Genomic DNA, 22,600 nt, shown 5'->3' on the forward strand with positions numbered 1-22,600 from the left:
ACAGTACAGCTATTCAAGAATTACTCCACTTGTTTATTTTGTAACTCTGTACAATTTACTTAAAAAAAAAAAATGTATCTTAGGTCACGTCAACTTCAATTGGTTTAATGAACCATGGAAATTAGGTAATCACCTGCTATGTGTGCTTTTGGTTAAACATGTAAGTAGCTTCTAACTACTGCTTCATGAGGATTCTCAGTATCACCAAAAGAGAACTGAAGTAGCAATAAACATGGTCTAAAGGAACTGTTTCTAATGGAGCTGTAGTACATGTCTTAAAGTACCTCACTTTGCAAATAAAATATGCAGTTAGTTTGCAAACTTTTCAGCAGGCTGTCAGAACACTCAGAAAATTAAGTTTTCACACAGTTTTATTAACCAAATAAAGTTTACTTTTGATAGTCAATCATCACCCAAAAGAGCAGTATACAGCATTTATAAAGACATTTTATAAAAACCATATTCACTTATTTTCTGAAGTGCTCTGAATTAGCATTAGATCAGCTGAACTGTGAGTGTAATTTTTAGTTGTTTATGTCTAAAGTGAAACATCAAAAGCAAGCACAATAGAAATGTAGTACAAGTACCGGGAAAAGCAACAATAAATGGAACTGCATTTGCAATTGGCTTTGCACTTAAATGAGTTGCCTACTCTAAGGTACTGTACCCTTAAAGGACCACAGAAAATCTTAGAAGATAACATATGATGTTAGTATGGGGCTTTGAGTTGTAAGAAAGAGAAGACTGAAATAGCACACAGGGTTTCTAACACACTAGGTGGGTGTATCTGTAAATACAGCACAGCCATGCTGTGGAATACTCGAGCAATCAGTTTTAAAAATACCTTAAAACCCCGAGGTATCAATGTGTTCTAGTCTGGTTGCTCCTCATGCACATACAGGAAATATTTAACATGAAAATATAATAAAATTGGGTAGCTCTTTAGTCCACAAAAATGCACGTAGCTAAGGACTGTATAATGGTCTTGTAAGTTTAAGATCTCATGCCCTGGCTTCAGGACTAAACTTATTACAATAATCACAACTGTAAATTTTAAAAGTCTACAGAAAACCCCAAAGATCAGTTCCAGAGGATGGATTTTATCCCAAGGCCACGATTTGATGTTCCATATTGCAAGTGCACTAAATATTGGTCCGTTTGGTGCTGCAATACAAACTCTGATGCTGCCCTCAGCTTTCAGAAACAAACTTCCCAAATCCAAAAGTAAGCTAACAACCTTTCATTTTCAACATCTAATTAGATTCTGATCAACTCTTACAAAATTAAGTAGAAATCACAGTTTCAAATTAGTAGCCAAAATTTTCCAAATCTCCGCAGAAATGAGCCAAAGCACCAGAATTATAAGGTCCCGTATTTAGTCTATTTAATAAAGATTTCTTCAAATTCTCTCAGGCTTTGTGGTACCTCTACAAATAATGATTCATGATGGCAGAACTGATAAAAGAGACAAAAAAAATCCAGAACGCATTTTGGAAGTCATGCCCTCAAAAAACCCCAAAAAACAATGAAACATGAAAAAAACTGTGCTCATTAATCACTAAACTCTTTTCCAAATCCAATCAAAGACAGAGGGATCTTCCCAAAATACCAGCTGAGTTTTCATATAAATGAAGAGTGCAAGTGAATATTTTCATGAAACTTTCATAACATCAAATGCTTAATCTGCTGCTTTGGCTGATTCTTTGTGTTTCTATTCTTCCCACTGAAAATTAAAGCATTAACATTATTTCCAATAGACATAAGAATAAAATAATTACTGTTCTTAACTGTGGGAAGAAATAGTCTACAGATTCCTCTCATCTTGTAGATAGTACCTTGCTGTTTTAAAAGTTGTTTTCTGTAAGTACACAGGGGAAATTGTGCTCATAATATACTAAACTAATGAAAATAATTTTTCATTCATTAATTATATACAAAACTGATGGGCCTAAAGCCTCAGGAGTAAACTTGCAATATTTTCATGCTGAGCACTTAATGGTTTGGCATTCCTTTTGTCTTGGATTTCTGGAAGGTTGTTTTCAGAGGATGTATTGCATATTATGAGTTCAGCACTGGCTACATGTACCAAAACCATAAATGATAACCACAGTTCACTTTCCAATGCCCAGAGTGAAACCCTTCCTTAGAACAGCAATACTCAGTAGCTAATCACTTCTTATAAACAGTTACAGGCTGTTTTCTTCTCCCCTCCCCAGATTTAATTCCCATTGCCATAAACAAGTGTTGTTCAGGTGGAAAATAGTTCAGTGTAGTGACATCTGGTATCTCAACTGAAATTTGGCAGCCCAAGCAGAGCACCAACAGCTCCAAAGTATCCCTGTTGAAAGAAAAAATACAAAATTTCAAGTTTAAGTAGGGTATTAAATTTTGCACTACTCACATTTTAGTGACAACCACCATCTGATGGACCAATGCTACAGAAAGCACACCATACACTTTTAATATATAATATTCCATAACTTTTTAAAGCTTTGTGAAACAAAGCTTTTTATCCTTCTCATCTAGATTAACTTTGGAGGATTTCACACCAAGCCTCACCATACACTGCAGGGCTTCTAAGACAGTGAATCCTAAAGAATGGAAAGCATGTTTGGTTCCTTTTTCCTAGAGGAGCTGCATATTTTGGTTGCCAAAAAATCTTCAATACCCACAGCAACACTGTTGCTAGAGTATAAGTTAAGAATTTCTTAAATTAACTGCACCTCACAATTTTTGACCCTCTGCTTACCTGCACATAAAGAACCACGTTCTCCTGTTGGATTACATTCCCTCCTGTGGGGGAGTGAAATGATCTCTCTCCCTATAACTATGGAATACTGAAGTGTTTGGGATATACACTTGATTAAATGCAAGAGTTCAAAATTTACCCAAGAAAAATCTGAAGAACTGACAAGGAATCGTTCTGCTATTACTGCAGACACTGGCACAGCCTGTCAGTCCTGGGATAAGCAATAAAGGAAAAATGTTGTGAAAATCAACTGAAGGGGAACGGATTTAATGCTGTAATATTTACAGACCAACAAACTTGAGGACAAAAACTGCCCATCCACTGCCAAGAAGCTACAAATCTCCCAAATGTTGCACCTGCAATCTGCTTGTATTTTAATCAAAACAGGTGAAAACTCTCAGCATTCCACACTGATGAATGGCAGCAGAAGCTGCCCCAAAGCAGGTCAGTCTGAGAGCACAAAGTCACTACAAGAGCTCTGAGGGGTCTGTGGTGGTATGAAAGCTGCCCTTGTCAAAGGCAGGCTCGACTTTCAGGATGTTGCTCAAGCCCAGCAGAGAACAACGGGCCCATTTCAAAGGCTCAAGCTTTAGATCTCTGGACTCTTTGAAATACAACACTTACTATTGTTTCCATCCAAACTTAAGAAAGATTGTTGACCCTGGGCATGGACTTTAAGATTTTCTTGTCCCTCTCCACAGATCCACAGCGTGAACTGAGCTACCCCAAAGTGACTGAAGTACTTCCCTGGCAGAGAGCTGCTCCCAGAGAACCAATTCAGCATGACAAGCCTCCTCTTATTTCTAATGTTTACTGAGTACTTGGTGCCTCAGGATATCTCACGAGAGCTACTCAATAATGCATTTTTTACTTATGGTGGAACAACACACACAGATAAGTGAACCACAGCATACCTCATGTTCTAGGAACAAGGCCTTCAGCTGGCCTTTTGACCAGTAATCCAGTGCATACGCAAGAAGCTTCATCGACAAAGTATTCACACGCAAAAAATTGCCAACAAACACAACTCTGTTTATTTTCTAAAAAGAAAAGAAGAAAACGGCAAAGGATTAAGACTTTTCACTGCTTAACACAGCTTTGAAAAACTGAGCTATGAAAGAGCAGGCTGTCTCGAGCAAGGAAATAAACCCACAAAACCCAAACGACCCGCAATTAAAACACGGATTCAAAATTTAAAACATGGCACACTCGGGGAAAAGGAAAGTCGGTGCGACCCACAAGAATTAAAGGACTTAATTTACAGACAAGTAGCATTTGTGCTGCAAATTAAGCGAGCACTTTCAGTAATTAAGCCAAAGAAACAGCCCAGCTACAAGTGAAATGAAATGAAAGATAGTTCTGTTTGGCAGAGAAGACTCAGTGCCTTCATAGCCCTGTACAATGCTGCTTGATCCATATGCAACAAGGCAGCACTGTAAAGAAGCCGAAGGCAGTAAGACATGGCAGGTGTTCCTTTCATCTTCAGAACTCAATATACCTCAGCACAGCATCAGACCAAGAGCTAACACTGTAGGTGAGATGTGAATTTTAATCAAGTCAAATGTAAAAAAGTGAAAAATCATTTAATTTTCCCCCATTCGCTGAAATAAACCCAACGTTAAGCGAAAGCAACATTAAACACTGGTTTAATGACACAAGAAGAGAAAATTTAATCGTGGTAGTTCTTAGTATAGTGCTTAGATAAGCACTTAATTACATTAAATCAATAAATACATTAGTTGTATCTAAGTTGTCATACTGGTTTTTGTAACAATTCAGCCTGTAGTCAAATGACTAACATGGGACTGTTTTTCACCATCTTGATTAGTTCCCAGTGAAGACAAAGTAGACACACCATTAAGGCACAAAACCATAATTCTGTTCTACTGCAGGAAGCCAAAGTAATTACATCCATTTTACCTTTACATATCAGTTCAAGATATTAATTTGTATATCCCTACTAACTGTTTCTTATGATTTGTAGTTCTGTGACATAGCTGGAATGACACCAAAAAACCTGGAATAAAGCTAGTTTGTGCAGTTTACAAGTTCTGATTTGTGCTCCTTTACTCTCACCCTTAAATATAAATTTCATACATTTGTCTCAGTCTACTAATATGTACTTTGAACTTCACTCTCATTTTAACTCTTTGTTATCAAGTTTTGCCATAAAGCAAAAAGCCAATATTAACTTAATACTCACAAAATTAACTTTATTCTCCAAGACAGAGATGAGAAAAAGTCAGAGAATGAAACTGAGGGAGACCATGCAATATTAAACCCAGAAAAATGTATTAATCTGGCTCCTAAGCAAAAGGAGGGTTTTTCAGGTAACAAAGTTGTTGCTACTTCTGAGGTGATCACATACACCTCAGAGTTCTAAATACAGTTACCCATAGTTTTTTCCAGGAAAGCTGTAACTAAAACTCATTTTATCCAAAGCTTGTTCATAATGAATAAGGAAATCCCTGGTGCTCAGACAGTAATACCTGCCATACCTAAATTCAGTGTTTTTCCACAGCTTCTTGACTGCCTGTGGTCCTATTAAAACTGAACACACACTGGGTCTGTTTAGCAGGACTTGGAGAAATAGATGATGGCAGGAAACCATATCTTGGTATCAACCAGCAAGGTGACAGGTGTCAAAACAACCTGAAGTCTCAAGAGTCAGTAAAAATTAAAAATAATGCTTAACTAGAAGCAAGGTTTTCCACAGGCTTCGATCAGAGAATAATTTCAGCTTGAAGAAACTGCTGGAGATCATCAGGTCCCATGCACTGCTCAAAGCAGCAATTTAAATGCAGCAGTTGCTCAAGTCACATATTCTGAAACTCTCCAGGGACAGAGTCCATGTTTCAGGGCTGGACATACTCCCCAAGTGACCCTGCCCTGGCAGGTGGGTTGGACGGGATGATCTCCAGAGGTCCTTTACAACCCTGACTATTCTGTGATTAAAGGGGTTCAGAATATTTTGATTGTCTTTGGAGAATTGGGACATGGATCTCTTTGCCAGTGGGGAGGGTAACCTGACAAGGAGTGCCTCCAACCAGCTTTGTTAGGGAATGGAGCCCAAAGCCTGCAGGGAAGTGAGGGAGCAGGGGAGCACAGGATGTTGTGATGAAGGACCTGAAGTCCCCTTGCTAAACCAGGATGATTGTGGGCACAACCCAAGGCTACACAACACTACACGAATTTCCTCATTTCTTCTGAGAATGTACTAAAAAGTTTAAAATTATACATCATTTTAGCAGTCATTTAATCTGGAAACAAATAACAGACCTGTAGATAGATCACTTCCTTGTCAGTATTTACCTCATTTACTGCACACATCCGGGCAATAGACCCAATGTTATTGGTGATGGTGACCAATATGGCTCTTGCAAGATCTTCTTTACTAACAGACTCTCTCTTCTCTTTGTAGATCATATTCCCAAAACTAGAACAGGAAAAATTTCCATTAATTAAAAGTGATTTATGTGCATTTGAAGTGGTAATTCCAGAATGTAATTTTTATGCTGTAACAGAACCTAAGTCTCATGTTTGTTCTTGAGGAGCTCCCTTTCAAAGTCTGTGTTAAATACAGCAATTTAACACTACGTGTGTATTTATTCCTTCACAGCAAACAGTCAATCTTGTAACAATAATGACCCCCAACAAAATATTTTTGTTCTGGTTGACTTCCATGAAGAACCATCTACAGCAAAATGTAGTCTTATTCTTTGGTATTATTCTAGTATGGGGCTGTGTTTTGGATTTGTGCTGGAAACTGTTGATAACACAAGGATGTTTCATTATTGCTGAGAGGAGTCAAGGCCTTTTCTGCTCCTCAGCCCACCCCACCAGCAAGCAAAACAAGGTGCACAAGGACTTGGGAGGGGACCATTCTCTTCTGTTCCATTTCTGTCCTATTAAACAATCTTTATTTCAATCCAGGAATTTTCCTTTTTTCCCCCATCTCACTGGGGGAGTGAGTGAGTGGCTGCGTGGTGTTTAGCTACCTGCCAGGTTAAACCACACCACCTCTGCACTTCCTTCCTGCCACTCCTGTGATCACCTCACATAAAGCTGTGTATGACATACCACATGAGGTTTCCTCAATATCTAGCTGGCAGGCACCTGCAGTTGTCTGTGGCTTTAAACCTTCTAAAAAGCTAAGGATATATACTTTTAGGATAAAAAGTAACTTGACAACAATAAAAGTTTGCAAAAAAGCAGTTTTCTCTGCATTAATAGTTCAAGTCTTGTTTTCTAAGCCCCCCAAACCAACAAAAGAACCAACAAGGAGACTCTTGCTTACCTGGATGCTACAGCCCATCCTGGCAAGCCAAATCTTTCATAGTCTCCTCCATAAATATCCCGAACCAGCTTGTCAGCATGTGTGCTGTCTCCTTTGGATGCCATTTCCAGAGCTTCTTCAAAACTTTCACAGCCCGTCAACAAACTGCACAAACCAAGAAAGGTCCCTCCACCTAGACTAAGGACAAAGGAAACTAGTTGCTTTTAAGTAGTATTTCCTCACATGAAAGATTCTTATGTCTGACTAACAAAATAAACAAATAAAGCCCTTCAATTTAGACACCAAGCTCTTTGCTTTTCTGCTTAAAGGTTGACTTAACAGCTGTCAATCAGTTTCCCGTTATTTTAAGTCACTTACAAGAAGGTAAGAGCTAACAAATAAACTCTCAAAACGTAAGCTGAAAGACTTAATGAGAGACAAACTCCTTAAATACCCACATCATGCCACTGACTGATCCTTGATCATTTACTGTAAAACACGTGTGGACACATCTGTTCTTATGGAGCAAGAGAAACACAGGTTCACTGCACACGTTATCAAAACTTAAAACCTATAGAATACTCACCATGGAGCACTTTTATCACTCATTGATAAATAAGATAAACTAAACTCCTCAATAACAGAACCATGGGAATGGGCTTCAATGACTGAAACTGTAAATTACACATAAAATACTTTCCCATATTACAGAGTGAAGAAAAGAATAGGTGGGGGAATCAGGGAGAGGAAGCATTCAAAACCAGAAGGCTTCTAACAACCCCACAGAGTAACAACCCCAACTCAGGTGTTTAAGTTACCTTGTTCCAGTTACTCTTTTATAGTTGTCTTTGGAATGGACTGATAAAATACTGACTCCTGAACCAATGTTAACAACCAGCAGTGGGTATGGATCATCCAGGTTAAAAGGCATCTTTTGGCATCTCTCAGGGTCTGAGGCATTTTCAAAATAATAGCACTCTGCCTGGCCATTGAAGCTGACAGAGTCTATGTACAATAAGCCTTTGACAAGGCAGTCAAGCTCATCCAGTTTGTGCAGCTGGAGGTTTCCAATCTGTGTTAGGAAAGAAAAAAAAGACTGTGTCAACATGTTCTAACATTGCACAAACATGCTACAAATTTATGAGTATATTTGCACTGCCCAACTTCAAGAAGCTCTCTCAGGCGACTAATTCAGGAACTTCGATCTCAGTATAAAGCCAAGAAAGAATTCAGAGGTAAGTTCTGAATACATCAGTTAGCAAATCCATCTGACTATAAATCCAGATCTCAGACCTGGCAGACAGGCAGTATAAATATCTGCTTTGGTAAGCTCAAAGATAACTTTTGAGATACTCAGACATTAACCCACTGAAAAATCAGCAACATTTTTCACCAATTTAAATCCAAAAAAAGATCACCAAATACCCTCAAGGCCCCACTGAGTGTTATCTTAGTGGAACTCACATATCTGCACGTCTTTTCAAGGTTTGTGGGTTTCTTCCCCCATCTTACAAGTCAAACAGTCATTTCTAAGATGTCAGCAGATAAAAAGCTCAATGGCATCGCTCTAACTATCCTTGCAGCTTCATTAACGCTCCAAGGATTATCAGAAAACCACAGGGCAGAAATTCTGAGGGGCTTTAGGCTCACTTCCTCAGTTTGGCACGGGACATTTAAGCTGCCGTTCTCTCACAGAGCAGAAAGACAATTTAACAGATGCCGAGGATTCCACAAAGGCCGTAATTTCCCATACTTAATACAGTTCATAATTAATAATATTTGAGCACTGCACAGTTTTTCAAACTACTGATTAATTAACCCATCATCAGCAATGCTTTTGGCATCAGCTCCGGGGTACCTACTGTGCGAAAATCTTCTTCGAACTTGTACGCGCCACCGCCGGTGGCACAGAGCACCGTGTGTAGTGTCGAAAAGTTTTTGTTTCTTCCCATTTGGATAAAAGTAGGCAAATCATGAGTTGGGAATCGGATAAAGTGCAAGTTTCCTCTTCGAGCAAAAATGGTCAAGTCTTTCAGCTCCAGGTGGACGTCCCGAATGCCAGTGGATCCATAGGCTACATTGGAAGTCAGGTATTTGCGGATGCTCTTCAAGCTTTCAACCTCCTCCTGCTCCTCCTCTGCAGTGATGTCAATAGGTTCAAAATAGGCAAGCTTCACCAGTGTTCCCCCAATGTCCATGCCAAACCATGGGAAAGCTGTGAAGGTAAAAGAATTATTGTTAAAGAGACAAAGCCATACACGGAATTTAAGAGTCAAACCAATGCTGTACTAATTTTTCAACAAGACATTAACAACAAACCTCACAGGAATGAGGAATTAAGCGCTCCTTTCAATTACATGACCTTAAGTATCCCTCTGGCCACAGGTAAAAATGGGAAAATTAGCAACTCCCCACATTTAAATGCTATTACATGTGCTCAGAAAACCTAACTAAAACTCCCCAAACTATACCATATCTTTCAGACCAACTCATAAACAAAATTCAGCCACTTTTTTTTTACTGAGAACAAAGGATGAAAATAACCTTCCCTTCTAAAATAATAGCTCTGACGCACTTCAGCACAAAGACTGCAATGCACACGGGAAGAAAGCAGGTTACACATTAGAGCTGGCAACAGAGCAGGACAGTATTCCTCCTCTAACAGCTCCTCACACAACATGTTTGAGAGGGAAGCTTAAATTTATTTGCATGCACTTGAAAAACTGGCACAGCTAAGATGCCCAATTTATATCCCTTGAAGTTAAAGGGATAACAAAAACTTCTATTAAGAACTACAAGCAAACCACAAAATTAACATTACTGAATCTAGGTTCTTTTTTTTTTTTCTTTTGTACCTTGGCTAGAAGAGGGCATTTCTGTACTACAAAACAACAGTAAACCAAAGTGCTTTGCCTTTGTCACTTCTGGGGCATGACTGCAGTTCCTAACAGGGATTTTATGGTCTATGACATGCAGGACCATAATTTGAATATGCCTGCACCAATTAATTCTCCCAACCACACGCAGTGAAACAGATACTCAGTAACTCTACAGCAAAGACATCATCTTCATCTGAGAGTTTTCCCACTGTCATCTCCCAGAAACAGTATTTAAAATTTAATTTGTAAATTTAAGAAAGACTCTGAATATCCAGTTGGGAAGCTCATGTTTTTATTTGCTAACTGACATTGTAACTTGCTTGTTTTGCTTGCCTTTTATTTTTTTTTAGAGTTCCAGTTTATTTCTTCAGATGCAATTCATATCTTACAGAAACATGAAACTCAAGGACAAAACCAAAAAGATGTTCATGATGAGCAAGATGCAATTACACTGAATTTACATTACTAGTGGGATCTATCCTTGAGAATAATGATCTACCAAAACATTTTAATGTATTTAGGGAAGGCTGGCTATGTGTCAGTTCATTTATGAGTGCTAAAGTTGAAAAGAAATTTCAAAGTTGCCTCAGCTTTCAGGAATGGATGCCCAGAGAATATTGTCAGATATTAACAAAAAAGATTTAGTTGGTTACCTTACTCATCTTGAAAAACTTTAAATACAAGAGTAAGTTCTGTGAGCAAAATCTAGCTCCAAGTGGAAATAAAGGTGGTCTATAACCCTGATATCTGTTGTATAAAGTTGAGGTCTAAGCATAAAGCCACACATGAACTGATTTCACAACTGCCTGACCTCTTTATCCTGTGACTCTGGACATAAGAAAATCTGTCACCTTACTGTTTGACCACAATTAGCTGATGATTTATTAAGTGACCTCACCAAGTTTCAGCCTCTTGCCATAAACGATGTCACAAGATCAAAAGCAAAGAAGGGAAGCTGATTCACCCAACGGACCAGAACATGTCTGCAGGAGTCAATCCAACCCACTCAGAATTTAACTAAGACACAGCAAGCCAAGTACTATCTAAAATATTTGGGATTCTTTCTGCTCAGTGGGCCTACTGAAAAACTAGGATCGAGTCCTTCACAACAGGAAAGAGGGGGAAACAGCTGAAAGTTCAGGCAATGAGCTTAATGAAGATTTGGTGCAAGTCATGCCCATCTGTCAGAAGATCCACCACCATCCCATGTTAAATGATCCAAAAGGCTTTTGCAAATACAGTGTTAGTCACACCTCTAGAAATCTCAAGGTTTATGAATCAAGTATATCAAGTAAAAAACTGAACTGTAAGTTTATTCCATAATTTAAACAGGAACGTATTTTATGCGATCATGCTGCACAATATCAGTTTTCTGGGTTAACTGAGTGATCTTAACAGCCATTTAAGGATTTTGAAACTGAAGAAATAGGTCAGTTTTCACCTCTGTGACAAACCCCAAGAAGTTTCACGTTTTTCTACTGAAAATTTGTCAAGATTTGGCTGGTAAGTACATTGCTCAAGTTTCATTTGCAAGGTGGAGGAGTTGTGACAAGCAAGTGGGCCCACGTCCTGTTAACTTACTCCTTATACCAGCAGCCCAGAAGAAGGAATTACACAAGGATTCTTGTGCTTGTAAGCCACTCTTGATTGATTTATATTGATTTTATTACAGGTGCAGCCAGGAAAATTACAGCCATTTCGTGTTCCAAACACAGAAGGGGATACACATAGGTGGCAGGAGCACGATCAGCTGGGACTGCAAGGATTCAAGATTTATCCGTGCTTGAGCTGCCTTTAAATAATGGAAATACACTGATTCTCCTGAATTTTAATATAATTGTACATGGACACAACATGGAAAACTCTTATAGCTGCAGCCTTCAAATCAGATTGCTTCGGGAGGATCCTGGTGCAGAATCCATCCCGTCTGGATGCAGAGGGATTGGAGAAAACAGGAACCCACGTGGAAACACCAGTTCCTCTTCCAATTATTGGAAGTGTTTTCATTTGCAGGGTTAAAAAAAGGCCACAGAGAGATTCAGGATGGAGGACTAGTCAGAGTCCTATGGAGAGTTTCCTACAAGACTTCCAGCAGCCAGGCTAATCCTGACAATGCCTGAAGAGGACACACAGACTTCAAGTCCTGCCATACATACAAGGAACCTGTGCATCATTTTAAATCATGTATACAAGCTCTCTGCTTAAGGGGAGGTTGCTGCTCTTTGAGGCACGTTTGAAGCACAGTTTTCACTCTTACACAGCATATCTGCATCACTAGCTGGTATGGTCTCTCAAATCCATGAAAGATTTCTCAGGCAGTCTTGTATTTGAAAGCTGGCTTGGAACACGACAAAAATAGCGTGGTGTGTACCTTGGGCTGAGAATATATAAATGACTCCAAAAAGTATTTTTATACTTGTATCTGTGGGTCATGCTTCTCTAAGTGAGAGATGTAGGAGAATGCCAGCAACAGAATCTTTTGGAAAAAATAGCCCCAGACATCAGCTTGATCCTTTCAGCAGTCACAGTTAAAGAAATGTGCCTGGATGACACCAATACCAATTACACAACCTTCCTTTCAAGCTTATAGGTCTGCACAGACCAGGTTTGAGGTCCTGCACAACTGTAACCACCATTCCACAGCTTCACTTCATAAGGAGAATCAATTCCTCTGCATTAAAACTGGGCTTTTTCCACAGCTCCAGGGGATTAGGTCATTAAAAATTTTTCTCAGCTCTTCCTCTTTGTAACTATTCCTGTTCCTAGGAACATTCCACAAAAAGTGATGCACAGCTCAGAAGTATTCCTTGCTGAGAATCTGACCACTATTCACAGAACAAATCCAGGGCCCACCTTTTAAAGTTCAGCTCCTCTCTGCAGAGGTCAGCAACAATTTGAAAAAAAGAAAAGTAAAACTGAGCTTTTTATTCAACAAGCCCAACTGCCTTGGATAGAGTACACAAAACTCCTTCACAAACATGCATTCTGCTTTTAGGAACTCAAGCCAGGCTCTGTTTAAGAATACACAAAACACAGATTTTTACTATCTGAGAAGAGACAAATAGATGAAGTAGAACACTAACTGGGAAACCAAAACCCATATGGTGTTTAATGTGATACTTCACAACAAATTTAACTCTCTCCAGGACAGCAAGAGGGGGATCGTAACACACAACCTCCTTAATCCAAATCCAGATTTTCTTCCACTCCTTAGCTCTGCCAGGAGCCACTGTGGTCCCTACCTAGACACAGCAACCAGGAACCTTTGCTATAAAGCAACAAATTGTTCCATATATGCCACGAAGTAGCTTTGATGGGCAACCCCTCAAAAATCCAGATGTTTAAGAGGATTCCTTAGCACTGCTTCCTGCAATGTAGAAAAGCACTTCCCACAAGGGAAGAGCATTGTGCTCATACAATGATGTAGCAGTTCTGCTGAGTAAGAAAACCCTATGCTGGTGGCTGTTGGTTGTTTTTTAAACCATAATAATCTTTAGAGATACACAGGGAAGTCTCGTTCTCTTGTGTCTGCACTTCTCAAGTTCTTGGTGTACACAGTTACTGGCAGAAATCTTAAGGTTATTTATATCTTATCATATAAGGTATTTATATGCCAAAGGAAATAATTGCAGTAAAAAGTCTCTCATGCCAATACAAACACAAAGGCTGAAGTGTTTTCCTTTTACATGGGCTCTGCTTCAGCAGAGCAGAGGACCTTCAAAGCTCTCCACCCAGACCACACACAGTAGTATTCTGATTTTGCACAATCACTTTGGATCCAAAGCTGCAGGAAGTACAAACTCAAAGACTTTTACTACTCTGCTTATTCAGTCAAATGTAAGATTCTTCAGTTTAATGCTCTATTTGTATTTAGCTTCTAAAAACTGAGAAGCAGATTCCTGTCAGCCTCTTTCCTAAGAATGTAATGACACATCTGAAACACAAACACCTTTGAAATACTTCCTTCTCACTGTAAGATAAAGTAACATTCTGGGTCAACCCTGCTTTAAATTAACAAGAACCAACCTTCAAAGAAGAGTAGCTAACCTCTATTTCAAGTTGGGAGCTCTGCACCATGGGAAAACCCCCCAAATTCACAGCTGTCAGTAACAGCAGAGAGCAGCCTACATCACTTTGTGTCACCTTTGTAAGAAAGCTTATGTATTATTAAGACACTTGCACTTCAAATACAAATGTAGCCTGGGGAACAACTGCCAAGGGTGCCAAAGTTCATAATTCTATACAGCCCTAAAATAAAGGGAAGGAAAATGACCATGAAATCCATGAAAACTTAAGCTTACTCCTGCCAGCACTGCAACAGTTCTCTATCAAAGTATGCAGTATGATCAGTTCTGATGCCCAAAACTTATCTTCTAATTCAGCCTTTGATAATAAAACCTTAATCCTATTCCTACCCAAATACTGACAAGGCAAACAACTATTTAAAAGTTATACTGAACTACTACACAGTGTTTACACAGAAACTAAATGTATCCTGCAGTTTCTCCCAATCCATTTTCCTCTCTGTACGTACATCCATTCTTACACTTCCAGTGCTTCCCTAAAGCATGTGCATGCAGCAGAGTAAAACCTGATGGCAAACTCTACCAGCTGAATCAGCTGGCAGGCCAAGGAAGCTCATGTGTGCAATGGGACAAGCTAAGGGAGAGCACACCACAGGCTGTGGAACTGCTAAATCAAGCAGGATTAACCTGATGGGTAGGCAGCAAAGTGCCTTTGCTGCACCCATGTCTGGGGATGTACATGGGTATGAGCCTCTACAGAGCAAACCTGCACTTCAAATGTCCTTAGTCCTTGAGGCACTGGAGACTTTCTCTCCTTAACAAGTTTTGTAACAGGTTTTTGGTTCAAATATCCCAAGTCCAGCTCAAAATACATTTGGGCTGGACAGAATTAACGCATAAATTAAACGTACCTGGCACACCCTGGCACATCCTCCCATTTTATTTTGTGGGAAAACTTCTCCATCACGCTCCACAAACTCCCTGCACTTTCCCACTCAGCCACCTCTAATCACGCTCCATAACAGCCACAGTTACCAGTGGGAGGACAGGTGGGAATGGGCAATTACTGCAATTGCTCTTCATGAGGTTCATCACATCCACAAGTGGATGCCATATAAAGCTACCACAAGACAACACATCACTGCTTTCATCTTCTCTCTCCTTGCTCATTCTCTTAATTTTGTTGACATTTCAGCAGCCATGTCTTTGGGGATAGGTGTAATTATAGTGAGATACAGCATGCAGAGGCATAATTTAACAGTCACAGATACACTGTGTTTAACACAGTATAAACTGTGCCTGGCAGTATTAATATATTATTAGAAACACATTTTTCAACTGCACTCAAATGAGGACCTGTAACATCTGCTATTGGCTAGTAATCAGCTTTTAAGGACTAATAAGAAAATGCTAGGATACCCAAGACTATGCAGCAAGTTCTATGAACAAACAAACAAAAAAATCAATTTAAAAGAGATTCTCCATCAATCTAATGGATTTTTCATCAATTTTACTACACCAATCCTGCACGGGATCACTGTGTCCATGATGATTACATGTGTCCATAGAACCATATTAGAGAAAATAAACTTGAAATTTTCATCTTTTCTTTATATTGATACAGCACTTTGCAAATCTCTGCTATGCACGTTCATCTTTAGTGTGTCTCAGATCGCCTCAAGGGAAACGAAGGCATTTGTTCTCAAACTCTTTTCAACAAACAATCAAAAGGAACGCACTGTAAAAAGTAACATACACAGTGTACTAGATGTTAGAAGTCTCTGCCTTTCCTTCAGCAGTGCATTACACTCCAGAGCCAAGAGGAAGGGCTCCAGCTCCCCTGGAGAGCACAGCATGCTGGCACTGTCCCTCTCGCCTTCCTCGCCAACATGCAGAGCTCCCTCTGAATGAGTGGCTGCTCTCTTCCCTTTAGGCAGATCCCACACAGCAGCAAGACTCTCTGCTCTCACATTTTTCATCTCAACCCACAAATAACCTTTGGAGGTTTCCTTGAAAATTGCCAGCCATTCTCCCCCAGAGGCATTTCCTCAGAAGAGTTACCACGCAACTGCTGCTTGGAAGGTTCCTCCCGGGGTCATCTGGTCCGACCTCTCAGTCACACCAGCAGGAAAACTGCCAACTCTAGATGAGCTCAACTGTGGCTTTGTCCAGCCAAGACTTTAAGACCTCTGAAGTTTTTCAGGAATCCTTCACAAATGGAGACTCCACAACCTCTCCACTGCCACACTAACTTAGTACAAAGCTTTCCCGATGTGAATGTCTGTTCTCCTCCTTTCAAATGCCTGACACCTCCCCTCCCCAGCAGCTGAGATTTAAATGGCCCTTTATAAGCCTCTTCCAAGACAGCCAATCTCAGAAGCTGTGTTCCACAAATTCAGCTGCATTTCTTACTTTTTAGTCCATCAAATTAGCAACAACTCTAGCCAGATGAAGATCTGGAAGGGAGGACCACACGAGCATGTCTAGGCAGTCTATCCACATCAGAAGGCCTGAACTGGTTGGGTGTTTCCATTTTACCCTCTCTGATGACTGACATGACAGGCAGTGCAATCATGCCTTTTTTCCTGATGCCAAACATCACACATGAAAGCAAAGGTAGGCTAAGGCAATCTTCTCAGTTCCACTCTGCAGATTCTTAAGTTAAATAATGATTAACCATTTTTCCCCTGCATTGAATTTGGCTCCAGCACAAATGATTAGATACTCACTTGGTCTAAGAAACATGCACCCACCCAGCAATTGTGTTGAAAATTATCTACAACTGTCTTAGCCAAACAATTTGTCAATAGTCTAAAGGTAGTATTGCAAGTCCAGCTTTCACGTCAACGTGAGCAGTTAAGCCAAACTGACAGCAGATTTTGGGAACCAGAGCCCCTGAACAGAAATGGACTTCCCCATCTTCAGTACTTTTGTGGATCTGCTCCTCTTCAAACATTCAGCTGCTCTCACACTTCAGTCAATGTGACTAACCAGGATCAGAGATCAGCAAAATGACTCTAAAGTTCATTGCCTAAGAAACTAAGTGCTATTATCTTTAAAAAAGCCACCATCTTCAAAGTATGTTCAAGAGTCCAGAAGAAATAAACTACATAGTTTAACACTGTATTTTTCCCCTCCTGCCTCTGCAGTTCCAACTGTTTATAATTCCCATCATGAAACCAACATCAAAGTTCAGGTTCAAGAAATGGAAGAGTGCAACTACAACTGTAGCATATTTGAGCAGCTAAAACTCCTTGATAACATTTGCATTGTTATTTAACCACGAGATTTAAATCCACCACTACACAAAACAAGTCTTTGAGGTCCAGCAGAGACACTCCTGAAATTAGGAGGTTTCTGTAATAGGAGCAGCCATACTCTCAAAATTTTAATTATCAAACCACTGTAACATTTTACAGCCAATTAGTGCTTCAGAGTCTTGATAACATTCCTTAATATTATACCAGGGGAAAAAAAATGCTGTCTGAACTGTACTCTTCATAAACATCATTACAGTAAATTGAGGAATTTCCACACACTGGCATTAACAAGAGGTGATGACTAACTGGGTGCTACAAGATGCGTATTTCCTGAACAAACCACAAGAAACAAGGTACTTTCACAGCTTTTATAGCTATTTCTAGAGCTACACTAACACTTCCTGTTTTAAATACGTGTTTGATGGTTTTCTTGTTGGGCTGCTCAAACAATATATCTAAAACATCCCCTTTCAAGATCCTCTTTTAGCTGTATGCTGTTCATTTGCCATGCATGCCATAGGACCAACAGCAGGCCTAGAAATTTGGGACCAGACATTTTTTCTACACACTAACTCACCCTGAAAGTACTTCTTGAAGTATGATGACAAAGAAAAAGATGCTTAATTGGGTGGAGCAATACCTGCATCCCTTTCAGCCAAGGCACACCTGTATTAGCTTGACAGGTGTGTTGACTTGCACAGCTGTAGATCGTTTGCATGTAGATTAACTTTGCTCAATCCATACCTCTCTTCCCACAAAGAAGCACCTGTAATCTTAAAACATTTTGTTTGCTTTCACCTGAGTCTGAACCACGTTTGTGCCCTCCAAAACAAATACGGTGCTCAAAAGCAATAAATAGGAAGGATATTGTTACAGCTGTGCTTATTAAAGGGGAGCATCCGGCATATTTTAATTAAAGACCTGCATCCAAATAATCGGAAATATTCTAAAAAGAATCGGGAGTTGATTAGCCCTTAAAAAGCCACCTGCGCAGGTGTTCGGCACAGCGATTAAATACCATCTCCATCAAACACATCACCCACACCCAAGGAACCGATGATATCGCTTTCTAGTCAAAGAGAAGCCCTTTCCCCGAGGATCCCTCGAGCCCCGACCCCTCCCTCAGCGGGACGCACAGGATCGAGGATGGTCTCCGCGGGCACCTCCCGGAGCCATGGCCGGGCAGCGCCCGCCGCGCCGGCCCCGCGCCCCCTCCCCCGGCCCGGCCCGGCCTTACACGGCTTCTTGGCATCCTTGATCTTCATGGCGCTGCGGCGGCGGCCCGGCTCGCTGCCGGCCGGGGCGGGTCTCCTGTCCCTCGCCTGATGGGGCGGGCAGCGCCGGCGGCTCGGCGGGGCCGGGCCTCGCTCTCCTGATGCTCGTGGCGCGCGGGGCGCCCGCCTCCCGGGGAGCGGCGCTGGCCGCGCCCGCCGCTACGCCCGCGGCCCGGGCTGGGGCCGCTCCCGCCGCGGCATCGGCGCTGGGGCTGGGGCGGGGAGACGGGGCGGGGCGGAGGAGCCGAGCGGCGGCCCCGGCACGGGCAGCGCGGGCACAGGCCCCGCTCGGGGCAGGAGCGCGGCCCCGGCGCTGCCCGCGGAGCCCCCGGCGCGGACTCGGCACAAGATGGCGGCGGCGCCGGAGCCGCGGCCGCGCACACAAAGGGGCCGGGGCGGCTCCGCGCCCGCCCCGCCGCTGTCGCTGCCGCAGCCGCAGCGCTGCCCCCGCCCGGCGCGGGGCGAGCCGGGAGCCGCAGTCCGGCCGCGCCTACAGCTCCCGGCGGCCCCCGGCCCCTCACACCACGGGCCCGCCGCCAATCGCGGCCCCGCCGCCTCCCCTCGGCAGCGGGGCGCGGGCTGAGGGCGGGTGTCCTCGGCCGTGGCACCTTCACTGTGCAACCCGATGGGCATCTGTGCGGCTCACGGGATACAGGGGCACACGAACGCTCCCTGTCGCTTAGTAATTTATTGAGCTTCCTCCTCAATAAAGCAGGAAGGTGCAGTTTATTTTTGTTTCCCCTCGCTGCGGCTGAAGTGTTTTGGAAATGGCTCCTTTCGTTTTGCTCCTCCAATAACTGCACCAGTGGCGTCAATCCTCGGGAAGGTTTTCCTCACCCTGTACAAACGTGGGCTGATATTTAATCACACAGTCACTGAATCAATTAAATTGGAAAGCCCCTCTGAGATCATCTAGTCCAACCTATGACCCTGCACCACGTTGTGAACCAGCCCAGAGCACTGAGTGCCATGTCCAGTCCAGTCGTTCCTTAAACACCTCCGGGGATGGGCACTCCACCGCCTCCCTGGGCAGCCCCTTCCAAGGCCTGACCGCTCTTTTGGTGAAGAAATTCTTCCTGATGTCCAACCTGAACCTCCCTTGGCACATCTTGAGGCCGTTTCCTTTTGTCCTGTCCCTTGTTCCCTGGGAGCAGAGCCCGGCGCCCACCTGGCTCCACTGTCCCATCAGGGAGTTGTAGGGAGTGAGAAAGTCCCCCCTGACCTCTTTTTCTTCAGGCTGAGCCCCCCCAGCTCCCTCAGGTGCTCCTCTTATCCCTGAATCTCCAGACCCTTCCCTGGCTCCATTCCTTTCTCTGGACACGCTCCAGCACCTCAGTGCCCTCCCTAAGCTGAGGGGCCCAGAACTGGACACAGCACTTTCGGTGCCTCAGCGTTACCCAGTATGGAGGGACTATCCCTGCCCTGGTCCTGCTGGCCACACCATTCCTTATACAGGCCAGGAGGCCACTGGCTTTCTTGCCCACCTGGGTACACACCAGGGCACATTCAGTACATGGGTGTATGAGTACACTTACCCCATACAAGGGTTACGGAGTCTCTCCTGGCTGTCTGCAGCTGGAGGGAAGCCCACTGATGGTGGCAGGACATGCTGAGATCTCCAACCTACTCCTCACAACTCTAAGGTTTCCAGCAAGAACTCATAATGGACCAACCAGCTGGTTTCTCCCCTGTCTTGTGTGATCAAGTGTCATGTAATTCTAGATCAATTACTGTGATCTTGGAGGGATCTAAAAGCTCTGGTCTGGGAGGAGGATTTGGGCATAAGCTCTATCTTGGAAGCTGAAATGTCCTGAAGGATCTGGAGTTTTGCTTTGGCAAAAGCCTCTTTTGAAATAACCCCTCGCAAACTGAGGAAAGACTAAATCCTCAGCTTTCTGGGTTTGGGGTTTACTCACGAACCTGTTGTGTAGAAACAGGAACCACATCTCTTTGTCCTCTGTTCCCCCACTGCCCCTAAACATGTACAAAAGAACCCTTTTACCCAATACCAAGTGACCTTTGCTTTACCCTGGTCACTGCCTTCCTTCAGGGAAGGATTTTGGATGTCAGATCCCAGAAGAGGAGGGTGTTCACTTACCACCCTATTACCAGGAAAGCTTTCAGGTGTAGACCTGTCCTCAGTGCCAGCAGAGCTTTGCTCCCCCCACTGACCACCAGCCCAGGCACCCCATTTTGTTATTCTGTGTCTGCTTTGAGCACTGGTATTTTGTTGGTATTTTTATTGTCTGTCATTCTAAAACCTCCCATGTAAGGATTTATTCTTCATTTTAATCCAGAATCTTTCATTAAAAAAGCTGAAATTCTCATGTGGGGGCCATCTCCCATTAATCATGTTTCCTTTCTGAAATGTCTGTATTTGGAAAACTTACTCTAAAGGCTTCTTAGTGTTTGTTTCTTGTCCTTTAAAGGAAGTTCAGAGTGTATCAGCAAGGCTGCAGAACTTCTCTCTTTCTGTAAGCTACATGTAATTGTGGAAATTCCAGCATGTTCTTCATAAAGTGAGGAAACTTTGATGTGGTTTTGTGGTTTTTCACTGCAAAGTAGTTTCTTACTGAAATTCTAAACGCAAACATTTACATACATGTTAGGGAATAGAAGAATTTAGCTGCTACCTGGAAGTTAAGTCATGCCCGCTCATAAATATACACTGTGATTGGAAAAGAGAGTCTTTAATTTCCTGTCTGTCACCAGACTATGCAGCGTGGAATGTTTGGTGTAAAACGAGCCATCCGGTGTCTCGCAGACATCTCTGCTGGGGTTGGGGAAAACAGATCTGCAGGGAGATTTTTCATTACCTTAATTCTGAGGCATTTTTTTTTCCAGCGCCCACACTCTGACTGTGTTTCCTACACACCTTCTAACTCCAGAGGAAATTAAATACCATCCCTGGGAAGTGCTGGTAATAAATATATACATGCAACCCAGAAAAACAAGAAAAAACCTAGTGTACAGCCTGACAGCTGTCCAATTCCTGCTGTCTAGAAACAGACAGAAAGGTTCCTGAGCCAGCCTTTCACTGAGGAAATTATAATCTCCTTTTCCAGCAATGCAGATTCACTGAATGCTTTCCTAACCTCTGACTTTGGTCAGGGACAAAAATACATATTTTGTGACTAAGTTTGGAGAGCAAGTTCTGAATTTGAATACCCTGGATGCGCACTTGACACTATTTTATCTAGCAAACCCTCTTAATTCATCTCCCCATGTGAAAATATGGGAATAAATAAAGGGCTCTGTGATAATTAATGAACTGAGGGCCGTTCAATTTAAAAACAAGATCAGCAAATCTGAAGGTTCTGTTTCTTCACAAGAAGCTGCAGTGTTAAATCTGAACAGCACAGCTAATACAGAACATGTGAAAAAAAATCAAGCCGAGATCAACGCCCAGCTATCTTTAGTCCATCTCAGAGTAGAGGTTTAGCTCAAACTGGAAACTCAACACAAGCATGAAAGAGGCTCAGAATGTTCCTTAATTTGCAGGTCGATTGATTTATAGGTTATGAGCACTTTGGAGTTATTTGTATGTCAGTCAGCATGTACCCCATGAATAAATCAATCTGAAGGTGAATGTATGATTTGCTATATAAATATAAATGTGTAAATATATATATGTATATATATACTTATATAACCAATTCCAAGCAGTAGTTATTAACTACTGTCCTAAAGTACTACCCAGTGTCTGTGGGGAATGAAACCACATCATTCTTTATGAATGATATACCTAAAGGTGAGGAATATTTTTTTAACCAGTATTACTTACAAAGATGTTTTGGGGCAAAACAAAAATTGTTTTGTTGCTATATAAGAATCTCATTTATTTATTGGTGTGACCAATTTAATCTATGTCTTCATGCCCTAAACCATACTTTGGTATTTACCTCAACACAGTAAATAAAAAAAAAATATTAAACCCCCCATCCCCCAGGAGAAACTAGGGCACTTTAAGAGGTGCAAAATGTGCTGGTGTATAATTAAGGAAGTTTAAGATCCTTTATAGTAACTGCCTGTTGTTCGTGCTCTTATCACATGCTAGGTGAAAGAATGATATTATCTCTCATGCTGCAAAGTCCCCACCTAAATTACCTTGTGGTATTTGGTTCCTGCAACCTTGCT

General features: G+C 41.9%; 1 protein-coding gene across 1 annotated transcript; it reads right to left on the minus strand.

Annotated features, from left to right (window-relative positions):
• Positions 1–2,166: 2,166 nt before the first annotated feature.
• PANK3 (pantothenate kinase 3) lies at positions 2,167–18,523 on the minus strand. Its single transcript, XM_017825660.1, has 7 exons — positions 18,427–18,523; positions 8,888–9,240; positions 7,844–8,097; positions 7,047–7,223; positions 6,062–6,185; positions 3,664–3,789; positions 2,167–2,338 (listed from the first exon to the last, which is right to left on the minus strand). The coding sequence occupies exons 1-7, from the start codon at positions 18,452–18,454 to the stop codon at positions 2,288–2,290; spliced, it is 1,113 nt and encodes a 370-aa protein (XP_017681149.1). The 5' UTR covers positions 18,455–18,523; the 3' UTR covers positions 2,167–2,287.
• Positions 18,524–22,600: the final 4,077 nt, after the last annotated feature.

Source organism: Lepidothrix coronata, unplaced genomic scaffold (assembly GCF_001604755.1).
Source record: "Lepidothrix coronata isolate B3197 unplaced genomic scaffold, Lepidothrix_coronata-1.0 Scaffold121, whole genome shotgun sequence".
NCBI classification, from domain to species: Eukaryota; Metazoa; Chordata; class Aves; order Passeriformes; family Pipridae; genus Lepidothrix; species Lepidothrix coronata.

Excerpts from the sequence above, each read along its gene's own strand:
- PANK3 (XM_017825660.1), bottom strand. The coding sequence starts at position 18,454 with ATGAAGATCAAGGATGCCAAGAAGCCGT. Across the intron at positions 9,241-18,426 it reads CAAGGATGCCAAGAAGCCGT|CTTTCCCATGGTTTGGCATG; the intron begins GTAAGGCCGGGC and ends TTACCTTCACAG. Across the intron at positions 3,790-6,061 it reads GGATGTGTGCAGTAAATGAG|AAAATAAACAGAGTTGTGTT; the intron begins GTAAATACTGAC and ends TTTTCTTTTTAG.